The sequence below is a fragment of the Setaria viridis genome, chromosome 8 (assembly GCF_005286985.2).
Source record: "Setaria viridis chromosome 8, Setaria_viridis_v4.0, whole genome shotgun sequence".
Lineage (NCBI taxonomy): Eukaryota > Viridiplantae > Streptophyta > Magnoliopsida > Poales > Poaceae > Setaria > Setaria viridis.
In genome coordinates, this window is record NC_048270.2 from 34540169 (window position 1) to 34556266 (window position 16098).

The 16098-nt window shown below is 42.2% G+C and overlaps 2 protein-coding genes across 2 annotated transcripts; one reads left to right on the forward strand and one right to left on the reverse strand.

Moving 5' to 3' along the window:
• Window positions 1-3530: 3530 nt before the first annotated feature.
• LOC117834562 (BTB/POZ and MATH domain-containing protein 2) lies at window positions 3531-4127 on the reverse strand. The gene has a single exon (XM_034714111.1). The coding sequence runs from the start codon at window positions 4125-4127 to the stop codon at window positions 3531-3533; it is 597 nt and encodes a 198-aa protein (XP_034570002.1).
• Window positions 4128-10858: 6731 nt separating this feature from the next.
• Window positions 10859-11970, forward strand: LOC117834563 (putative wall-associated receptor kinase-like 16). The gene has a single exon (XM_034714112.2). The coding sequence runs from the start codon at window positions 10897-10899 to the stop codon at window positions 11950-11952; it is 1056 nt and encodes a 351-aa protein (XP_034570003.2). The 5' UTR covers window positions 10859-10896; the 3' UTR covers window positions 11953-11970.
• Window positions 11971-16098: the final 4128 nt, after the last annotated feature.

A 16098-nucleotide genomic window follows, 5' to 3' on the forward strand; every position in this document is an offset into this window, starting at 1 on the left:
AACCATCAGCTGAACTGGGTAGCACAAAGTGTAGTGAATTTTATTTTCTTGTTTGGTGTACATGCTTTCTCTATTAATTATGTTATATGTTGGCCGTAGTTAAGTCCATGATCTAACAATGTTTGGCTAAAGTTATCAGTCCATCGGCATGTTATCTATGTTGCACCTAACTAGGCCATTATGTGCTTTTAGTTAAAAACCTATAACATATGCATCGCATTGACAGGATGCGGTCATTATATCAAGGACCTAAATGCATGACCTTCTAGTTATAGTCCACCATCTACCATTGCAATCTGATTGTATCTTTGTGGATGCATGCTTAAATCTTGCTGGCCGTATTCTTTCTGTCTGCAATACATAATGCTTAATGTACTTGACTCTGAGTTGCATTGGTTTCGTTTATTAATTTGACTTCTTGCATGTGCATCTATCGATTTTGCAATGGACAATGAGTGGTGATTGTCAGCAGGGGCGGATCCAGAACGGGGTTGCGCCCCGGGCTAAGCTGTTGAATCACACCTAAAATAGTCTAATTTTGTCTCCTAAGCCTCATTTTATTAGGCTAAACAGCACATAGGTTAAAGGGACTCCATGGTCTCGCCCCGGGCTGCAGCCCGGGCAGCCCGGGCCCTGGATCCGCCCCGGCAGCCCGGGCCCTGGATCCGCCCCTGATTGTGAGGATGCTCCGATCCAACTGCATCGCCACATGCTGTTCACATGACACTGATAAAAACTGATCACCAACACATTGTTAATTTTTTATAACCTCTTGTATGCATAGATGTATCAAGGCATTATATTAATTCCAGCACGGGGTGGCCTGTTGCTGTGACTGATTGGAATATTGTTATATTATTTGTTGCCAGATTCCACCTGAAACCTGGGAATGCAAGATCACTGTGCATATTTTTTTGTATATCACCAGTCAATGTCTGCATTATGTAAAGCTCGTATTATTGTTGGTTTCTGCTTATTCTTGTCACTCTGTTGCATATATTTGTCATACATCAAGCAATGCTGTCTGATCTTATGTGGTAGGTTAGTTTGTTTATTCCTCTCTATCCAGCAAAATTGTATTGTACATGCCAAGTTTCACTGCGTTGCATGAAGTGTTTTGGTTTTTCCAAAACACATGGTTTTTTATTCATGGAATGATTGACTTAACCGAGCAACAGAAAGTTCTATGCTTGTGGTAGGTAGGTTGTCCTGATGTCACTTATTTAATAAATTAATGCCCATCAGTCACTGTTATCTTCATGCTTTCTATTTTAGAACTAAAAAACATAAGTTGCTATACTCCTGGAGGATCCGAGCACTAGTGTTTTGACATTACCTGTTACAATATTCTTATTTTGTGCTGTTGACAAAATCCACCTCTGATTAAGGATCTATACGATTTGTATGTCACAGTGTAGGTTTGCCTTGTTTGAAGCTGTGCCTTAAGATTGTTGGGTTTTTGTTTATTCCTGTCACTCTGTTTTATTCTACATTATGTTGATTATTTCATTCGATGTATCGATCCAGCTGACACCGAAGTTTTCCATCGTTTCAATAATTTTTTCCTAACCTTAAAAGGATCAGCTAACCTGGGCAGCAGAAAGTTGAGTGTGTAAATTTCTTGTTGGCTGTGCATGGTGGTTCATTTTTTTTTGAACGCCAGGAGAGCTGCCGATTATATTAAAAAAGGAATTCCAGACTAGAAAGATACAAGAAAAGGAAAAGAAAGAAAAATAAAATAGACTCGCTCGGTTAGATTGGGATATTAACACGGGTAGCTACTCAACTCAAAACTGCCACACCTGACCGGTTGGATTGGGACATCAACACGATCTTACCACTCCACTCACCACGGCGGCACCCACCAACATCCACCCTCATGTATTCGCCGAAACATCCGAGCGTGGCCCTGCGGTCACAGGGAACCGATAGAAACAGACTGCATCGCACTAAGGCCACTGTCATATGGGACCCTTCGCTGTAGTGCTGCAGCAACACCACACTCCACCTGACAGAGTGATACCACCGAATTCGGACCTCTCGCATGGTGGTTCATTAACCTGCTATCTCCAAAAACTTTGACAGATAACTGTTTTTTTCCTTCTTATCTTGGATTCTTCAAATTTTTAGTATTTCCATGATCAGGATTCTTGGATACTGCAGTCAGTGTGCAACATGCCAACATGAGTATGCCTGAACATAGTGGATTGGTCTTGAGCTGCAAAGTGACCTTGTTTCCCTTTTGCCTATGTTGTGCTGTTTAAATTACTTTGCATGGCAGATTCTTGGTCTGAACATGCAAAATGAACGACTTTGCTTTCACTTTTGTTTCTTGTACCATTTAAGTGTTAAACATTTCATTATTGATGGTGCTGTTCTGTCAATCAGGCCGTTGTTCCTTGGTGTGCTGGCTACTGTCGTCATCTAGAAGCTGTATTCAAAGAAAAACTGGCAAGATTGGTGTTTTGATCTTTCAAAAAGAGAGCTGTGTTTGATATATCTGGTGGCAGCATGCTTTTGTTAAGCGAGCCCCAATGAAACAAAGGAATTCTTGAGGAGGGTTTCTTTATTCCCTTTTCCATTTTTTTGAGCATCAGCTAAATTCATTCCAAATTTCGGTCACTTGACAATTTAAATTTGTGATATTACTTATTAAGGAAAATATAGGCCTTATATTATGCTAGCTGCAGGAAATATGCATGAGTTGTGTATGAAAAACTAGACCCGAGCAGCTCTAACCAAGGATGCATGATACACTAGGTCGTCAGTCATGCACATATAATTCATATGATGATACACTAGGCCTGGAGCATATATAATTTTTTTCGGTAAGATTACACCCAGGCAAAACTGAATTGCTCAAAGCGTGCATGCACATATTTCCCCTCGTTGCGGATATACAGATTGGTTCCGCAGAGAATTGCATGACAAACAAATAAAATAGGATCGATCACACCTTTGGGATCTTCTTAGAACAGAAGCATCCTTCTCTTTGGTGTTACTCCACCACCCCTGAGATTTTGGAGCAAACCAAATCTAAGATCGTGTTGCAATGTGAGAACCTCTTGCTTCTATACATTACATAGTATGCTTATATGCAGCACGGACAATGATGTGTTGAGTAAATCTGTCCGACCGTCTGCCATGGTGAGCTTTCTTAGCCACTGGAACATCTGCATTATCAGCATTCAACTTGATGACAGAATTCCTTAACTCGAGATGAACCCGATTAGGCAGGCAGGCATCCTGTACCCTGTTGGCAGATTGAGCGTGCAAGAAAGTCATTTTTTCTCTAGATTGGATTTCAGCTAATTTCATGATTCAGATCTCATGGGTGACTCAGTGAAGAACACAGAACCAGCGAAGATCTCGTCAGGTAAAAAACAACATAATTTTGCACGGCTCTGTCGAGTAAAAAAACTTCACGCGGCGCAGTAGCTTTTGTTAACAACATCCCCCGTAATCCGTAGATAACAAGCAGCAGGCAGTCTAACCTAAGTTATTATTCAACTTAAAATTTATAATTCAACTTAAAATTTGCTAACTAACTGACGAAGGTACCACCTGACGCTTGATTCCTTCTCGAGCTTCATCACGGTGACGTCGCACCGGACGACAATCCCACCGTCCTCCTTCCCGCCCCGCATCGCCGCCGACCTCAGCTCTTTCGCCGTGGCCACGTTCTCAGCGTCTTCGTGCCACCAGGCGGAGAAGCGGCGCGGCCGGCATGCCCTGCTCAACACCCGGTTCCCCTCGCTGTCGAGGACGCTCACCTTGTACGCCGCCGTCACGTCCGGCGGCCTCAACAAGTGGAGGAGCGCCGGCCGCCACCAGGGGTAGCCCCTATAGACGAGCTTCACGGAGGCGCGGCCGGGTGACGCCGACGCCGACTCGTCGGCGCCGTTGGGGTAGAAGTGGAGCTTCCACTCGTGGCCGCCGACGACGAACGGCGCCGACTCGATGTGGTGGCCGGGGAGGGCTGCCGACATCGTCCCGGAGTAGTTGTCGATCCGGTGGAGGTGCGCGCCGGTCTTGTGACGCACGCGGGTGGAGGAGAAGGAGACCGCCTCCCGCGCGCGCCGCCACGCGCCGCCGAGCGCCCGCAGCGCTGGGGACGACGACGACATGCCGGGGCGATGGATAGACCTTTAGTCCCGGTTAGGTTACAAACTGGGACTAAAGGTTGCCTCTTTAGTCACGGTTTGTAAAATAAACCGGGACTAAAGTGCGTGCGTACAGCGCCATGCAAGCCTGCATGGCGTCTATAATTTCGTGCATATCTCACGTACCCCTTTAGTTAACCTTTGATAGTTGAGAACTTTTTTTATAATAAAATTAATCAAACAAGTATTTAAACGAATCAAACAAGTATTTATACAAATACTATACAATTTTTAGCATACTATATATATATATAAATCTAATTAGCGTACGTATTACATATATATACAAGCTAAATCAAACTATATATATATATATATATATATATATATATATATATATATATATATATATATATATATATATATCTACGATGATCTTCCCGTCGAGGTGCTAGGAGCGTCTAATTTTTGTCCATCGTAATGAAAGTCTCCTTATGGATTTACCACCTCATCCACCAGGAATCCAATGAGACCTTCACATATTGCCGCTACTCTTTCCTTCTTCAAGAGTCCCAATTGAATATTCCACATCTGTAATTTGAATACATATATGTGAATTTTACACCAACAATTGTAGAAAATAAATAACTATTAATAGTTTTATTTTACATACTTTAAATTCATGCTCCGTGGCCTTGGTGGTCTTGGGTCCCAATAAATTGTGCATGTGCTCACAGACATAGTAGCCACATAGATTATCATTCTCAGGTTCCTGTCTTAAGCACTGTAGTGGGAAAAATAATTAAGTTATTAAATATTCGTGCTATAGAATGTACAAAATGTGCAGACTTCATACGTACTAGGAAGTCTGTTCTCCATGTAAGTTTTTCTTTGAATTGACCTGATCTGTCTGTCTTGATGAATTCTCTCCATGCTTTGCGGATTAAAATAATGAATGATATAGTGTTAGGTGAAAATTTAAGAAACAAAATTTTGTATAGAGATAGAGGTCCAGAATTATTACATGTCTAGCGTGTGTTGCACGTCTTGGTACTCCTTCGGATCTCTCCTCAACGAATCGAAGACAGTGACATGACTTCGATTAATGTTAATAATAATGAGGATCTAGTGGGAGCTGCATACGTAAATATTCATATATATTAGAGGTAACTAACATTAATCAGGTAAGTAAAAAGAAAACGAATATAGATGGCATACACACGCTTACTTGAAGTTGTATGGAAGTAGTGTGTGATCCTTTAATTTTTGTCTATCTAAGGAATTGTATACTGCCAATAATATTTTGTCTGGAAAATCTCGTATCTGGGCTTGGTTCACTATGGATGGATCCATGAAGCCAATATGGAGGTACGATTCATGTCAGCACGTCCGAATTAGCGTCCTACATAAAATGTAAGACGAAGTTAATTATTACGGCGACACATGCACAAAAAAATGATATGAGCCAAAATTTACATGTACATATAAACGGACATTTACAGAGTCCAGGAGCTCATCAGAGAGATGTCTAGGGCACCATGATGGTACACTTCGTATGTATCCTTGAATCGTACCCACAGGACTGCCTTGCCTTCGCCGTGAAAATCTATCGGTTTTATCTTAAGGCCCAACATCTCCCTCTTGTCGGCAGACAACTTCATGTACCATTGATGAAATTCGTACATCTTTGTTGATAGCTTCTTTAGCGAATCAGGGCTAACCATAGGCTTGCCTAGCTCAAAGGTCCATTTCGGTTCACTTGGCAGTGCAGCTGGCAGCTCGACTTTTTTCCTTTTTTCCTTCGCATCAACCTTTACTAATGAACGTTCATAGTTCGATAGTAGTGGTTGACTCTTCTTGGCTTGTTCTTGCATCTTGATGAATTTATATAATTCTCTTCGATCTACTGGCGGTGGCTCCATCTCCCTTGCTTTTCTTAATTCCCTCTATTCCCTCAACCACTCACTAGCTTGCACTTGGATTTCGGTCCAATGTTCCTCATGAGTCATTGCCTCCTAGCGTTCCTCAGGAGTCACCTCAGACTCCTTTGTTTTCTTCTTACACTGTCTTGGCTTGGGAGGCAGTAGTCGCGACTTCTTAAATGGTGCTCTTAGTCCTGGCGAAGGTGATCGTGGAGGGGTGTTGTTGTCGTCGTCGTCGCTCTAACCACTAGGTTGTGGTGGAGATGGAGACCTTGATCGTGGAGCAGGTTGTGGTGGAGATGATGGTCTGGATGTTTGAGGAGATGGTCGCTGCTGTGGATTTGCGGAGAGTGGTCTTGAGCTCTGAGGAGGTGCCTCCATGCCGGGGATGATGATGTAGCGTTTGCGCCATAGAATGACCCCGTGAACCACTTCTCCTAGTGTTGTTGACCCATCGCCTACTGGGAAGTTGAGCTCTAGGCCTTGAAATTGGCTATCAGGGATTCTCTCTACGCCAACACTGGCATAGCCAAGTGGAAGCTCCATGCCATGGCATGTATGATTTGGCAGGATTGGCAATGCACTCCCGTACGCCACCTGGATATATAAAAGAAATGAAGCTCTTAAACTTCAAATTGCCAAAGCACTCCCGAGGCTCCGGTGCATGAATATTATGTATATATACGTAGCTTAATGCTGAGGTTGCCGATCGGTGTATGCAACTCACATGTGGTGCGTTGCATGGTGGCATCCACAGGGAATAGTTGCTCTTCCACGGGTAATCCTGGCGTATGTGGCTCAGGGAGCCCTGTGGACACACAGCTGCTCCCGTGGTGTTGAGAAGGGCTAGCAACTGCATCGGCCATTCATCTACTGCCTCCCTCCTACATTCTTACTTCTACAGATTGCAGTTTGGATTCTATCGTGTGCCGCCACCTCTCATCCTCTTTCTCCTTTCTTCAGTTCTGGCTTGTGTACATGTCCAAGTCGCCTCGGAATGCGAACTTCCACGGAACAAGCCCGAACCCTCGGGTACGTCCTAGGTGTTCGGGATTCCCGAGGGCCATTGTGAGCTCATCATTCTCTCGGTACACCGTCAATGTCCCAACCTTAACATCTTTAATAATCTTGTCAAGCTTTGTGGTCGCTTCACGTAATAGGTCATCGAAGACCAGCATCCCATCATTTGGGTTTATCTCACCTCCATGAGCGTAATACCAATTTTTCGATCGTTCGGGCCAATCAATTGTTCATGGTACGATACCCAGCTCAATCAGATCTTTTTCCATCTGATTCCATTTGGGAATTGCTTTGGTGTAACGACCTCGCCCTAGCTTATGATGGTACTCCTTCCCCCCAGCATTGCCTGTGTTCTGGGCGACCTTGTTCGTACTGTCTTTGGTGCTCTTGTATTTTACAAATGCCTCCCAGTGGTCCCTACACTGTGGAACACAGTAAAATCTAGAGTTTGGCCCTTCTTAATGTAGGTGGTATCCAACATCTTCTTGAATGTCTGGCAGTGTGTGGCCATCTTCTTTAGTGTCCACGCTTTCACATCATTTTCAATATATCCGTCGGGAAATGTGAAATGTTTCTTAACTTCTTCCCACAACATATTCTTTTCTGTATCCTGGAGCGCGTATGGATTCATCATTTTGCCCTTCCATTCCCTTATGCTGATGGGCTCGTTCTCCCTTATGATTGCCCGGATCTGACTCACGTATTGTGTTGCCACTTTTTGGAGAGCAACCGGCCTGCCCTCTTCTGTGACTTCCGTGATGATAGCCTTTTTTGTTCCAGTCTTCACCTTGGAAGGACCTCGGGGCTTTGGGTTCGTCGATCCAGAGGACTAACAGTTCAAGATTCATTAATTAATAGTACATAGTAATAATGAATAACATCATATATTATATATAGAGAGGGTTTAAATATGATATATACCTCGTTGGAACCTTCTGCCATGGTAACATTTTGCTGGGGCTCGGGCTCTTCATTGCCATCGGTAGACAGGTTGAGAAACATGTCTGCTTGGCTACCCTCTTCATTGGTGTACACTATGGGAAGGTTGGAACTACTATCACCAGCAATAATCCACTCCATTAGATACCTTCTGGCCTCGTCGTCGGCCATCGTTCTCAACTACTTTTTACATAAAATCATATATAGAACAACCATGAAAAAAATTCATTTCAACAATTTTTTTTGAAATATACAAAATGTAATATACAAATGTACTATGCAAAATGTAATATAAAAAATGTAACATACAAAATGTAATATACAAAATGTACTATGCAAAATGTAATATAAAAAATGTAACATACAAAATGTAATATACAAAATGTACTAAATTTCAACTAATTTCTAAGTATTAATTAGAAGTATACAACTATATTCCACAAACAATTGCAATGATCCAAACAAGGCTTAAATGTATACAAAATTTATTGTTTATGTAATCTACCAAATTTCAAAAATTAATTCGGGGACGGACAGAGTTGGAGGGGGGCGCAACGGCGATGAGGACGCGCGGCGACGATGGTGGAGGCGACCGGCCGGCTGGCGACGGCAGTCGCGGCGACGGCAGTCGCGGCGACGGGGACGGCTACGACGACGGGGCGGAGGTGGCGCCGGCACGCGATGAGGGGCACGCGCGGAGGTCGCGGCGATGGGGATGGACGCGCCACCGGCGGCGATGGGGACGGAGGAGGAGGCCAGCGATGATTGCGGGCGAAGATGATGGCAGCGGTGACAGAGATGGAAGAGGCGAGCGAATAGGATGGGCCGACGGCGGCAACGGGGAGCGGCGACGGCGGAGGCTGGCGATGGGCGGGACGAGGACGGCGAGTGAAATTTTGCTAAGTGTTGGGGGGGGTGTAGAAAACGCTATAACTTTTAAACTGGACCCCACTTTTTATCCCGGTTTGTAAATGAAACTGGGATTAAAGGCAATTTAACCCCGGTTTCTTATACAAACCGAGATAAAAGCCCCCCTTTTATCTCGGTTTATGATCACCCGCGATAAAAGGCCCTCCTTTTATCTCGGTTTCTGATCAACCGGGATAAATGTGTACTTCCAGGCGGGAATCGAAAAGTCCCCTTTTGTCCCGGTTTTACTTTATAACCGAGATAAATGGGGGCCTTCTCCTGTTTTTCATCTCCCTACCGGTTTTTGGAAATTGATTCTATTTATGTTTTCACTGGATTTCAGGAAGTGAAAAATAAGAAATTTACATATTTCAAACATGCAAAAATATATTAAAGTAGCAAATTCTTTTACAATAAGTTGTAACTAGTCATAAATTCTATACTATTTCTTTTTGCTTCTATTTGAAAATTTATTCTATTTATGTTTTGACTAGATTTCAGGAAGCGAAAAATAAGAAATTTACATATTTCAAACATGCAAAAATATATTAAATTAGCAAGTTTGTTTACAGTAAGTTTTAACTAGTCATAAATTCTATACTATTTCTTTTTGCTTCTATTTGGAAATTTATTCTTACCGGGTGGAACTTGTAGGCATCGGATCTCGCCGGGTTTCACTGGATTTCATGAAGCAAAAATTAAAACTTTACATATTTCAAACATGCAAAAATATGTTTAATTAGCAATTATATTTACAATAAGTTTGAATGACTCATTAATTCTACACTAGTTATATTACCTTCTTAAATAATTATTTTACTGCATCACTATCATCTATCATTAATCCGAGAGGGCAAACAATCTGTTTAGCTTCATGTGTTGTGGATAGCAATTCATTATTCTTGGGAAGAATCTTCTTGATAATTTCCAACATCAGTATCGCAAACTCAAATATTGCTGAAAGTTTACATATAAATACATAAATTATTTAGCTCATATTTAATTTACAAATAACTAAATTATTAAAAAATTCAATATTTCCCACATATTTACTTATTCTAAAAATGGCTAATTCCATACCTCTATCTGAAAAGTACTAAAGTATGAAATTACACCTACAAATTATATGGCTAATTTATAAATATCCATCACATTGTAGCTCAAAAACATGTATAAATACAAATCCTCTACATGCTTAACAACAAACAAAGTCATTTTTCTCCCTCTATAAAGTATAAAACAAAGCTTAACAACAATAAATGAATGGAGCATGAAGTAGCTAACCTTCACAATACTTTGGATGAGTGAAATCCCCATGGAAATGAGGAAAAATATTTAGCAGCACCTCCCCTAGACTTGCTTCGGTGCCATGGAGAGGATGAGCTTCTCTGTCTTTGTAGAGTGGAGTGGCTCGGGCTAAAGGAGTGGTCCCTCCTATAGATAAGATTTTATCCCGGTTGGTAAATCCAACCGGGACAAAAGATTAGAGCTTTTGTCCCGGTTGGTGTTTACTCCTGGTTGGTAATCCATCCAGGACAAAAGCTATAACCTTTTGTCCCGATTTGAATTACCAACCGGGAGTAAAACGGTTATCCCGGTTGGTAACTCCAACCGGGACAAAAAGGTTGGATCTTTTGTCCCGGTTGGTGGCTCTAACCGGGGGTAAAGGGTGGTGCTGTCGGTGCCCGAAAACTAGCCGTTTTAACCGAGACTAAAGGATGGCCTGTATTCCCGGTTGCAAAAAAGGAACCGAGAGTAAACGTGCGTCCCATTCCAGCCTACCGTGGCGCAGCCCCTTTTCTCCCGGGCCGAAATTAAACCGAGGCTAAAGGGGGTGGGATCTAAAGTCAGTTCTCTAGGAGTGTTATGACGTACAAATTCTTAGGTGAAATTCTTAATAGAAAAAAACGGCCACATAATTTATATATGCAAGAAAAATGAGGAATGGATTCATAAGATAATTTCCAATAAAACTAAGGAACAAATGGTCTTCATGTAACTGTATGGCTGACGACAGATCCTGTGTAATGCCTGCAGTAATAATTGTTGTCGCCGTCGTAGCAACTTTCGCAATTTTCGAGGTAAAGAGGCGAAAGCACAGGAGGTTTTTCGACAGAAACGGCGGTGACATACTCAAGAGCATGGGCATTAACATCTTCACGGAGGGTCAACTGAAGAAAATCACAAACGGCTACAAAAAATCTATCGGAGAAGGTGCCTTTGGCAAGGTCTACATAGGGGTAACCGATGACTCCCAACAGGTTGCCGTTAAGTGCTCCACTGCGAAAGGCGATGTTCTTCCACAGGAGGAGTTCGTTAACGAGATCACCTTCCAGTTCCGCATCAGCCATGCAAACCTTGTCCGCCTCGTCGGGTGCTGCCTCGAGACAGACGTTCCCATGCTTGTCTTCGAGTTTGTCCCCAGAGGCAGCCTACACAGCGTCCTCCATGGCGCCGGCAAGACGCTCCCTCTGTCCTTGCCAGTGCGCCTGGACATTGCCATTGGCTCAGCGGAAGCTCTTACCTACATGCACTCGCACGGTTGCCACAACCACGTCCATGGCGATATCAAGTCCGGCAACATCCTCCTCGACGATAACCTCACACCCAAGGTCTCTGATTTCGGGTCGGCGAAGCTCGTGTCCGTCGCCAGCAGGTACTCCAAGTGGTGTGTGTCAGGGGACATGAGCTACATAGACCCAATATACATAAAGTCTGGCCGCTTCACGGAGAAGAGCGACGTCTACAGCTTTGGTGTGGTGCTCTTGGAGCTCGTCACCAGGAAGCCGGCCAAGTACGGGGACAATAGCCTCTACATAGACTTCATCAGGTCCAAGGAGGAGGGCAATGGAAGGAAGTTGTACGACGAAGAGATCTTGTCTGGTGATGATGATGCCCGATCACATCATCACATGGAATGTCTTGACAGGATCAGTAGGCTCCCGGTCCAATGCCTCAAGGAAGACGTGGATGAGAGACCGACCATGGCTGAGGTGGTGGAGGAACTTAAGGAAGTGAAGGCAATAGCCAGCGGAGACTTAAGTTCTGTTGCAAGCTAATTAAGCATGCATGGAGCATGGTCAGTGTCAAGATTAGTCTATCCCTGTGTATATTCACTGTTACCATTGTTGAGTTGATTGTACTATGAAATGTGCATGTAGTGTGGTACTCTCTCTTGTGTCGGTGTTAAGCTGCTTATCTTCTATGTATATTTGTGTAGCGCAACCTATTGTTGTCCATTTGTGGGGGGTGTTTCTCTTATTTTCTAATTTGGAAATAAAGAAATGGATAAAAGTAAAAAAATACAGAAGGGCTGACCGAACTGTGCAACAAGGCCCAAAAGGCCGAGCCGCACAGCTGTCTCGCCGGCCGGCAGGGCATAGCGGCTGCTGCCGATAGTACTACACTAGCGAGTGCTACCATGGCCCTGCACTGTCCCTATGAATACACTTCCTTCGCCATTTTCTTCTAAATTTACAGGTTTGAAAATGTCTTTAAAAAAAATAAATTTGAAGCATTAATTTTTCTTACGGTGTACTGTTGCAAATTAAGAACATATTGAAAGATACGTAAAATAGAAAAATATTGCTATTACTTTTGAATGCTAGACATGCATATTGAAACCAATGTTTTTAAATAGCGGGCTAAGCCTCTTAGAGGATGCCTCTCCTAAAGGCTAAGAAAGGCTATAGCAGGCCTAAGCCATTTAGCGGCTGAGAAAAAAAATATCAAGCATTAGGTAATTTTACACATAATAAATATAGAAGATGAAGACATTACAAATACCAATTACCAAATAACCAGTGACAGATAGTTCAAAGTCTTACTAAACCACATCAGATCATAGCTTAAATGCTTAATAGTTCATACATGATATGATATTCTTCATCACATAGACACATACGAGTTCAAATTTGATACACAACCAGTTCAAAGGACAGCTATAGCGGCTATACGAGCTAAACTGTGCCAGCTATAGAGGCTATCGCTGGATATCGCCGACAAATAGCTGATGCGATTGCATAGCGCTAAAAATTGCATATCCTAGCTTCTACCTTGTCTAGCAGTTATCTCCGGCTATAGCTGGTGATTTAAAACTTTGATTGAAACCTACAAATTAAATTTCAAGTTTCTGGAATCATAATGCGCCCTAGTCAATGGGAAGAAGTCAACAATATTAAATTTTGAAGCAACAAGTCTGTTTCTGTGATGCTGTAGTGTAGCTTGTACTATAGCCACAATCCGATCGACTGTAACTGGACAAAATAAAGGACGAATCAGACAGGTTATTTGCCGGGCGACGACCAGCGCAAAACTCTGTCAAGTGGCGAATACTTACAAGCAGTACAAGATTCTGACAGGTACCGTACGGTCGACGTCTTGACGACGATGTCCACAGCACCGATACAGACTTCCTTGGAATTTCATTCTTCGGCTAAGGAAGAAACAAAACCAGATTCGCACTTGTCTAAAAATGTAGCTACTACCCAGGACGTGGATTCGCACTTGTCTAAAAATGTAGCAATCTCTTCGACCACTTTCCAAAGAATAATTACTAAGGCCGTAAGGCATGTAAGCTTAATGATTATTCTTTCACTAAAAATATCTCTCGTGACTTCACCGAGAAAGTATTCCTTCCATTCTCTTTTCATAGGATATATTTCACCTTGGCATAATGAACAAGAAAAAAAAACTACTTATCATCCAAATACAAGAAAAAACTAACTATTAACATGACTGGATTTCTATAAAATTGAACATTTAACGCATGCACGTAAGTGTCTGCAAATTTAAAGCTGAAGTAATTATATATTAGAGGTATACAAGAAGAATCAACACATTTTGCATTGGAAAAATCAAAAGAAGCCTTGTATTCAGAAAGTCTTTTTTACACCAAATAACCCACTTTGCCACTTAACCCTCCAAACAAATGTAGATCTGATGATACAGTTATGTGAAAAATGCACATCAACTTTGTGTGATTATTTCCATTTGCAAGAATCGAAAGCTTGAATTAGCCTCCAGGTCGGTCAACGGAACAGACAATTAACATTAAAGGAAGAGACCAGTTTGTGCTAGAGTACAACACTGCAGTAAAGCGTACAGTAGCTAAATCCCCACCTAGCATAGAATCTTGCAAAGCTTGAAAGGGGCACACTTATTTTGATTGGTAGCAACCCGCACACAAACTGCCATAGAATGGCGGCCAACTCTGTAAGAGTCGTTCTCCTCGACAAAAGCAACAAATCATGGCGGGCCCTATGACCAAAGCTAGTCAATTGCGGTAGTCGTCTTGCTTGTACAGCCCTGGAGAGTTAGACTTGTCATGCCACGACCGATTGTCTCGGTAGTACGCCTCCATTGTGCCCTGATGATGCATGCATTAGGCATTTGAGTTCACTGAATATAATTTCTTCCATTAGAAGAAAACAAATGGAATAAATGTTAAAACAAGTCAAACAAATGGAATAAATGTTAATTTCTTCCACTGAGCAAACTAGCAAGAGCTCAAAAATAAAGTAGCAATTAATTTTAGTGGTTTACCGTGATTTTACTAGAAGGATTTCATCCTATACAGTTCAATGGCCTACAGACCATATGGTTTTATCTACACAGCTCGCCCATCCCACCCCACCCCGGATCAACAACCACCAAGTGATGCTTTTTCTAAAGCTATATATATACACGGTCTCAGGGCTCTCCGGGACTCCAAACTGTACCCTGATACCTTCATTAGAGTGAGGTAGAGAAAGAGAACTAGGGCTCTCCCACTCTGATAAGATTGTGGGCGAGGAAACCATAGCTGCTGCCGACATGGTTTGGGCATGTCACACCCGGTTTTGAAACAAAACCAAGTGCTACCTATATTTATGTCAGGATCTAGTTTCATACATATAGTGACATCATTAGTGAACAACAGTAACTATATCACGTGAAAAGATATAGAGTCTATCAGAGATTTACAGCTTAATCCGGGAAACGAAGGTTCCAAACTTCACAGGCAATCGATCGGGGCTTGCGTATGCCTAGAACTCAACACGATCTTCACAACAACTTCATAGCAGCTTCTTCTGAGTAACGTTGGTTATAGCAAGGGTGAGCATTTGTTGGTTATAGCAAGGGTGAGCATTTGTAATACTCAGTGAGTGTGGGGAACATATGAATGCAAGGCTTAAACAAGGAAAAGGTTGATTAGTTGACTGCATTAGGTATTTTTAGTTGGTCAAATTTTATTAGCATCTGAACCCAATCAATTTACAAACCACACACCAACGCGAAGCAATACAAGCCACCAAGCATACATGATGTAGGGTATTGCTCTCCGGAGGTTTGAACTTATCTTAAATCCTATTGTCTCTTATGTTCTCACGATCACATTCGAGTTCTTGGTTTCGCAACCTCCTCCACCTACAAATCAACCACTTGGGTAACTCCCTGGTGGACTGTTGGGCTTATAAATCCAACAACATTAGTCAAATTAACATTAGTATGAAAACACGGGGTTAAACTCTAATTAGATTTTAATTAGAAAAACAACTATGCAAGTACTTAATCATATTTAGTATTTAAAAGAAATTACAAAATAGGGAATATGATTGAAATTGCTTCTAACACGTATTTTAAGTTGATATGAATCTAACACAACAAGAACCGATTGAAACGGAGCTAAAACGTAGAATCTATTTGCTAAACAAGCCGCAGGTGTCTAAACGTGATTAACCGAAGGTGACAGGGGCCAACAAGGAAGTTTTATAAGACACTATAAATAGTGCTCACAAAATTGATAAGGCTCAGGGTTAGATCTACTAAAAGTCACGGCTTCGATTAGTTTGCAAAGAATCTTAAGCTTCTAGGGGTTATCAGCAAATTTACCAAGACACAAAGAAGAAACTAAGGATTACAGAATAGACCGGGTGTCTATCTGCAAAACCTCAAAGCTGGCTATGGCGGATGGGAGTTCTGGGCTTTCCAGTCGCCGGCGCAGTAGAACGAAATTAAGTGCTCAAGTGTACGAGTCACCATCACATAGCAGTTTTTATGATACCCTCGAAGCAAGATAAGTACTTACCACAAAATACTACACATGCACATGTGTTTCGTGATGTAAGCATATATGCCGTCACCAAATCAATGTATATAAGGTAATAATTCACGCTGTGTTTAATTTTTTCCACGCTTCCATATAGCCTCCAAAAGGCATGTCT